Source organism: Pieris rapae, chromosome 20 (assembly GCF_905147795.1).
Source record: "Pieris rapae chromosome 20, ilPieRapa1.1, whole genome shotgun sequence".
NCBI classification, from domain to species: Eukaryota; Metazoa; Arthropoda; class Insecta; order Lepidoptera; family Pieridae; genus Pieris; species Pieris rapae.
The window spans coordinates 8,773,330-8,782,207 of NC_059528.1; the positions used below are offsets into that span (position 1 = coordinate 8,773,330).

General features: G+C 37.2%; 1 protein-coding gene across 1 annotated transcript; it reads right to left on the reverse strand.

The window, feature by feature from the left end:
* Positions 1-782: 782 nt before the first annotated feature.
* LOC110994123 (NF-X1-type zinc finger protein NFXL1) lies at positions 783-3,806 on the reverse strand. Its single transcript, XM_022260628.2, has one exon. The coding sequence runs from the start codon at positions 3,419-3,421 to the stop codon at positions 938-940; it is 2,484 nt and encodes an 827-aa protein (XP_022116320.2). The 5' UTR covers positions 3,422-3,806; the 3' UTR covers positions 783-937.
* Positions 3,807-8,878: the final 5,072 nt, after the last annotated feature.

Genomic DNA, 8,878 nt, shown 5'->3' on the forward strand with positions numbered 1-8,878 from the left:
GTGAAGTGAGTAAGAGAAGTGCCTTTCGCTTAATTGTAGTCATATTGTAACAAACAAATGATGCACTATTACAAAAAAAATCAGATCAAAATGACGATCGCGCCAAACCATGCGGGAAACGAATAAACGGGATGACGAATCGTATTAAGCGTTAAGAATTAATGTATGAAAATATGTTTCAAGTTGTAGGGACCGACGTAAAGCCGCGTATTATGCGAGAAATTGTATTAAGCTTGATCGTATTAAACGGGTTATACTGTATTTATCTTACCCCGTCATTTTTTTTGGGTTAAGATGGAAAGTTGAGATATTTCCTCTAGAAACATGTCTCCTCCCATTTTCAACTTGCCCCCACTTATCGTACATAAAACCTATTGGTTGAATTCAATACGTCAATAATTATGTATATCCGGGGCCTTAAGCCCCTGGGCCAGACAATACCTTTCAGAGATTTAACAGATACAAAGATTGGCACAAGCGAAATATTTAATCAAAAATAATTTCCATTTCCACTGCCATTATTTGTTTAGGATATATAATATTTTTGCTCGGCTCTGATTGGTCGTAACAATATTCGTATTTATTTTTATTCGTTAAGTAATTATTCTAAATTATGAAACAATTAAATAATAACAAGACAAATCAAATCAAAATATGATTCTTAAAATCTCAATTATTAACCAAACGAACAATAGAAAGCAACGGTAGACTCAATCAGAACATTCCCTGATACATATATTTTACTAATTTAGACCTTACTATTCTTAATAAAACAAACAACACTAAATTTATATTTATTGTATTTTAGGATTCTCCAAGGAAGATGTTCTCTCTTAATACCACCAAATATAAATAAATGTAAATACAGTACTTTGATATTTATACCATTACAATTGCTAATTTACAGTATTATTGGAGTTCTTTGTAAAAGTAGATTTTACACCCCTGAAAAATTTATAATATATAGAATTCCTGACAAAATTACAATTAAAATAGTTAAAATAGGAACCCAGTATATTTGTAAAAAATTTCTATTGTCTTCATTGATAATCATTTTTTTTTCTCTGTGTTTTTTCTTTTTTCCGCTGAGTTTCCATTCATATTCTGCAAGTTCTTTGCGATTTCTTTCCTCTTCTAACTCTTTCAATCGCTTTTGTTCCTTTTCTTTCTCACATTTAACTGCCAACTTTTTTGCTTCACAAGAAATGTCACAGTCAACTTTTATTTCAGATGATCGCACCAAATTACAAGATGCTTCTTTCTTCAAATTACCACAAGAACAGTGTACTTTAGTTTTTTTCATACAGATTTGATTCTCTCTGCAGCTATCTTTGTGACAGGATTTTTTACACCTATGTCCACATGCTAAATTCTTGGGACATTGTTGCTTACAGCTTAATGTTTCATCATTAGCAGCACAAAGCTCTCTACACCGTAAATATATCTCTGTAACAGCACAAAAGCATTTAATTCTTTCTAATACCTCACACGGTGGACACGGTCCAGGATGACAAGCACGTTTAGGACATTTATGAGAACATTCTGCTGGTCTAGGCACGGAACACTCCCTATCACATTGTCTACATGAGGAAGGCACATTTGGATAATTTGAATCAGGGCTATATAAGTGACATAGTAGTAAACACTTATGGTTGGTACAATCCAGGTTTTTGTTGCAGTGCCGCCCACAGCAGCGGCGTGATGCTAAGTGGCAGGGCTGCAGTTCAGAATCGTGTTCTCCAAAACATATAACTGTTACAGGAGCCTCACAAGGTGGGCAATCCAAAGCTACAACTTTTGTCTTTGGAGGCTGAACCTCCCAAGGTGTTGCTGGTTTTTCAACTTGCTTAAATACAACCGTAACATATTCATGACATTGGGCCTTGCATTTATGACCACATTTCTCATAAGATTTGTTACACACAGCTTTACAAGGAGGACAGTCACCAAAATGGCAGAAATGTTTGTTTTCTTCAATATGCCCACACTTATACTTAATTTTACATATTTGATTACATTTAGGGGGCTTTACATGTTTTTCTCTGCCACATGGTACTGTGATAAATGTTTCTTTACAACGGCACATAATTTTTGATTCCCTTGGACAAGGATAACAAGGCCCATGATGACAAATTGTTGGGCATTTGTGACGGCCACACTGCAATGGTTTATCACACAGTTTTTCACATGGAGGACAGTTACCACTACAACATTTACGAGCACAAACATGCTTCCCACAAGGTCTAATGCCTCTGCATTTGGTATCACATCTAAAGTCTTTACTACATGGTAATGATCGTGCATGTGTAGAGCAATGGCATTTCTTTTCAACCATCACTTGACAAGGTGGACATGGTCCCTTATGACATTTTTCGGGGCAAGTATGTTCACAACCTTCTTGCCTTTTCCCGCAGGTACTAAGACATGTTTCTATAGAATCTGGACATTGTACATGCTGTTGAATAGCTCCACAAGGACAAGTCCTGAGGCCAGAATTTGGGCAAGGGCCACAGGACCCAGAGTGACATGTATCCAAACAATCATGAAACCCACATGAATATTTTTTATTGCAAACTTTAGAACACTGCCAGAAAAGATCAGTACATGGTCGTTTTGCTTTTTCTGAGCCACAGAGACAGAGCTGCAGACTAGTGTAATGACAAGGTGAGCATTCACCTTCATGACAAATGTTTTCACACCTATGAGACATACAAGGAAGTAATTTATTACATGTTTCACCACAAGACCATTTGGGTGCACTGCATCTAACTCGTTTTTGTTCATTTCCACAGTAGCATATTCCATTAATTGTTTGAGGGCATGGAGGGCATGGACCAGGATGACACAGTAATAAGCATTTATGTTTACAATTATCACCAAATGAAATTTTTCTCCCACATATTTCTCCACAAGTATGAGGCACTAACCAAGGGTGGTATGGTGGGTCATCAGTTTTTCCACAAAAGCAACGATACTTGTGTGGTATTTCCTCTTTACTGTATGTCGTCCTACATTTGGGACAACACCACTCAATATTTTTTCGCTTGACAATTACAATTGGAGCTTGGATTTCTTCGGAACATAAATTTATGCTATCATTAGCCCATTTTTGAATACAAGAAAGATGAAAATAGGAATGGCAGTGGTCACATGTCCAGATAGCATCGGCTCTTTTAATAGATCCAATGCAAATTAAACAAGTAACAGACCGACCGCTTAAGGCTTCTTCTAGAAGATTCCTTGTCCTGTTAGTCATGTGCGTATCACCACCACCTCGCCAGTAACTCTGGAAAACACCCTCCAGTACACTAGGTTCATATGGCTCTTCATCTTCAGATGATGAAAGATCTCTTATTTCTTTTAAGTGCTTGTGTATGTTTTCCTGCAGCTTTGCAGCAGCATCCCGGTATCTCCGTGCCATGTTTTTTGTATGAAATATCGGAAAATAAAACGAATAGTTATTCTTTCTTTAATTGCGGAAGATTGCTAATTGATTAGATTGTGGAGTCAATCAGCAGTCAGGAGTCAGGACAGCACTCAGTTTTCACTTTACACAGCCATTTCACGTAAATTGACACACGTCACCTTATTATTAGAACTATAAACGGTGACGTTTATATTAATCATCAATTTCTTTATCATATTTTCCATTTTCCATTAAAATTATAGATTAGGGGATTAAGCAGAGTACCTTTAAAATATGAAACTTGAAAAGAATAATAATTGTATTTTGAACCGATAGCTACTTGTTATACCTATCTTTGATTCATAGATTTATTGTTTTCTTGAGTTAAACTTAAACCTGTAGGTACTTACTCTGTGGTTACCATCGTGTTGCCAACTCAGATTTTGAAAATTAGACCAGATTAGAAAATTACTACTAATGAAAAGTAAGGTAGTAGGCATAGGTAGTAGGGGTAGGGTAGGTAAAACTGAATAAAACAAGTGTTTTTTTAATAGTTGGTACGAAGTTCCTTATCGCGCGTTGTGAAAGGAGGCTAGACGGAAAAAATTCTTACGAAAAGTTTTTAAATTATTACTAAAGCCTACTGATTAAATTTTAATAACATTATATTTGTTAATAATATAAAATATATTATAACTTTAAAAAAATAATATTTTATTACAATGCCTTCACTAATTAATCCAAAGGAACTTCGTTTCATCCGGGTGTCCCTTGACACCTCTCAAGTATTTTTTATTATTATTTTCTGGAAAATTAAATTTGTACATGTTTTTGTTAAAAACTTTAATATTATTTTGCGTTGGCTCAGGGTCATTTTTCGGACTCCCAGTGTGAAGATACCCAGGTGCCACCCTTCACTTAAAAAGAGGACGCCCGCAAAGTCTCCGCGTAACAATGGTCATGGAGGTTATGTAACCGCAGTAAATTCACATGACCCTAAGGTTTCTCCAGATCAAACAATTACGCTGCTTTTTTTGCGTCTGGCCTCAATTATCGTTACACCGTTCCTAAAAGTCCACGGCTACGTGGCAGCAAAATTGGGTGGCGACATGTGTATCACGAGCACTTACTTCTCCCCAAATCACTCCCTAGCTGAATTTGAGGCGTTCCTAAACGAAGTCAATGTCCTCGCTGGGGATCTGAATGCGAAGTCCATGGCCTGGGGTTCCCCGATGATCAGGCCACAGAGAAAAGCGTTGATGGATTGGACAGCAGCCCATTGTTTGGTAGTGGCTAACGAACGTGTTCGAACAAATGGTGAATCGATTGTGGATGTCATGTTCTCGAGCCCTCAAATTTCATGATATTTCGAAAGAACTAGGCCCAAAATGGGCACTTAAGGTTCTTGACAAGGAACAGGCGGAGTTCGCTACGATTGTGCAGGCCTGGTGCCCCAGCCCAGCCTCCGTAGATCCTGAAGAAGAGGCAGAGTGGTTTCATGGGGCACTGACAAGTATCGCGCTGCTGCGATGCGAAGAAGCCGCCCTGAACCTCACCGGACCAGTGTATTCTGGTGTACGGCAGAACTCGCCCAGTTACGGTTTACTTATGTTGCAGCTGGTCGAGGCTAGACCAGGACTCGCAGAAGGCGACCCATTCGCATAGTAGAAGAAAGACAAGCATATAGCGTATACCGAGATGCAAAACTGACGCTGCGAACAGGTATCGCCGAAGCAAAAAAGAAAGCATCTTAGAGTCTTGGGGACGCCCGTATCAAATAGTCACAAACAACAGTCGACATGGTAGACTGGTCTGCTAGTTCTTCTAAAAGGGGTAGAAAACCTGAACGTATCGTCCTATAGTTCTCCTAGATGAAGGCGGTAAGCTCCTATACAGTTAGTATGTTAATGGTCATCAAGTTTATTGAAGAAAGAAGTCCTTCAACAATTGCGCTACTATGAGGTAATGTCAATAACTTTTGTGTAAATTGGGCCAGGAAGGGAAACTGTTGAGTTGCATCTCCTTTTTTAACTTTATTTTCGAAAGTTAAAAAATATTGTATTATGCCTTTGGAATAAATTGTGCAAAATTTTACAATTTGATTACAAATACGTAGATTTTGTGACTGAAGTTCGTAGGTTCCAAGGAAAGGCCTAAAATACGTCGATCGATAGGTACGTAAAAAGACGTAGAGTTGGCAACGCTGGTTACCATAGAGTACATATTTTAGAGTAAACACTCGTCACTCATTACCATTGTAGCGCACTAGCGGCTGCCTGGAGATCGTTGTGCTAACTAAGCATGTGATTGTTACACTAAGACATTATTTTTGTAATAAATATTTATATAGAAGTTTAAGAAACAAAGGCACGCCAAAGAACTGAAGCGCCGCATCAATACATGAATGGACTGGTCTAAAAGGATAAAGGAACAAGAACAGACCGATAGAGCGATGGGCTGACGAGATCGAATGGGAGCTGGAAGAAATTAAATGACCATGGTACAAAATAAATTAGGGTGGACTAAGGTGGAGGCCTTCCCTAGGACAGGCGCCGCATCTTAGAGTAGTGAATGATCCCAATAAAATTTTGTTTATTACTTTTAATTGTATATTCTTTCTTTAGATATAAAAAGTATCGTTTCCTCTTTATTTATTTGCTGTAATATTTGTTTAATTCTGGTTGTTGGTCTGCTTTTACATTTTCTCGTTTTGTTTTCATAATTAAAGTAAAACAATGAAAGTTTTGTTTTCTGCTAGATCTAATAAACTAAAATTAATAAATTCTATGGTACGGGACTGACTAACCACCAACCTATCTTCATACACCCATTCTAGGCATCTGTAATGGAAAATGGCCCATTACCTGTTTGCTAAGAGACAGGCCTAACCTCAGCTCCGTTCAGGAACAAATACCTCTTCCTTTTGTAAAAGTATTTTTATTGAAAGTAGTATGGTTTTGATACATTTTTAATGTTAGGCTGGAAGTATTGTTAAGGACTTAGTCCTAGTTCTCAATGAGTATCACCATCGACTCCCAGGAGAAGCTGTTGGCAAGAGGGAAACTTAAATCGTCCGCCGATTTAAGTGGAAACTTAGAGAAAATAAAATGTGTGGAAATGGGGGACTGCCGCGGTATTTTTCATCAACTTATGCATATATATATTATATATAATATTATGTTGATATAATAGGTACATATAAAATCATAATCAATAAATTTAATAAATTATTCTCTAGACATTAGTCATTTACATGAGAACACTTATATGCTAACATTACAATTTAAAAAAAAAGAAGAAAAGAAACTTGGTAGAACTTGGATGAACTTTCATTTCCGTAGATTGGCATCACTCAATAGATGGTCTTTTTTTTGAGTTTATGGCCTGGTATCTAGACCTTTAGGCCAAGTCTTGAGTAGTTTTATTTGGTTTATTTTAATTTTCCCACTGTATTTTTGATAAATTTATATAGAGGCACGTAATAAGATCTATTTTTTAACATATCACTCAGGCGGCGGGAGGGATCTTGCACTATCACTTGATTTTTCTCTATGTCATTAATTTCACTTACAAGAATCAATCTGTCAAAAGAAAAGCACTCGCATACAAATATGAAATGTTCGATATCACCAATAGGATTATTGCAGAAGGTGCAGTGGCTGCTCGCCACTATGCCCAACTAGGGCATCGAAACTCGGTTCAATTCTGAAAACCCGGGTTTTCGGGTCTAAGAGTAATCAAAACCCGGGTAGACCGGTTTTTTCGAGCATTTCGATCTTTTTATTGCATTTTTTTTTAATACACTAATCTGCATTTAAATATCGATTTCCTATAATGTGTACAAAATATAAAGGGTGAGGAATAATGTAAATAAATGAAACAGTACTTTACAAATTACAAAAACAATTTTAATGTTTAAAAAAGTGATAAATATTTATTTTTTCTTTAGAATATCTTTAAACTTAATAAGTTATCTAGAGCCTTTTAAACCTCCATTCTCGAAGAGTGCCATTTCAACCCTCACAGTATTAAGCAAATCGTCTGATGGACAAGTTGATCCAGTGTCAGGAGCTGAATTATCAGTAGCAACAGCTTGACATAACTGTCTGTTCAGTTCCTGATCATTTGTCAAAGTAGATAGCTGAATGTTAATTTCTCGCAGGTCTTGGTCTAGCGCTGGCACACTTTCAAGAGGTATATTTTGTTTTTTGGTTGTGCGTCTAATCATATTAACAATTTCGTTTAGCATTTCATCTCCTGTAGGCCCATAAAAAACAGTTTTATCTTCATTTTGAACGTTGAAGGTTTTAATAACATCCAATATTTTATGGGTTTCATCTATATTTCTCCTGTCATCATCAGTAAATGCAAAGTCTGTTTTTAAATTAATCAAAGCTTTTGTGATAGATATTTTCAATCAGAAACCAACCTAACATGGCAGAAATGCTACTCCAGCGCGTTTTCCCATCTAACAGCGGGAGTACTCCTGTCCAAAATCAACTCTGAAATGTTTTTGAAGGATTTCATCGTTTTTTGTCGGAGAGTTCTTGAAAATTTTTACCACTTTTCGTACTTTTGATAGCAGATCATTGTATCGCAAAGACTGTGAACTGAAGGACTCCATAAACAAGGATTCATTATTAAATTCAACGCCATCCTCGTCATTTTCTGTAGAATTCGTGTCGTCGTTAAATTCAACAGTTTGCAGTCTTTGAGCCAATACCGATAAAGGCAAATCTTCATCCTCGTCAACGTTTTCCTCGAAGCCAGCATTGCGTTTCTACATTACGTCTACAATTGCATGCTGAATGGCATGAGCGATGCATGACTTAATGGACTTCCCTAATGCAACCAATAGCCTGCAACCGTCTGTGGTTTGAGCGACATGCTATGTCATTTGTTAGAGATACCCCATATTCATCCAACTTGGCCTCAATCAATTGTAAGCATTCATGGACCCGTGAATGCGTATGAGACCTAGATTTCGAAAACTGCTATCCCTTGCAAAATTTGGTGAAAGTAAAGTGATCCCTATATATCTTCTATTTTTCATGGATGTCCATTCATCGAATGATATCGAAAACTTCTTTTCATCTGACAGAATAATTTTTATCTCGTTTATTATTTCTAGCATCCTTTTATCAAAGTCTTTGAGAATTATGTGGCGAACGGTATCAGCAGTAGTTGGTAATTTGTTGCCGGTCTTTTCAGAAAGGTACTTTAAATCTTGTCATTTTGAGAACGTTCTAAGAGAAATTCCATCAACTGCAGCCATATGAGACACCATAACCTGCATACTTGGGTTGGCATCAGTCTCAAATGGCGCCGGTATTCATCACCCGCGCTCTCGCACCCTCTCAACTGCTCCACAGTTCACCCCTCTCATGTCCTGAGATGGACGCGCATTTAACTTGCATGTCTTGTTTATGGGTAGGAACGTAGCAAGGAAGCTACTTTTTGTGTCATAAATAA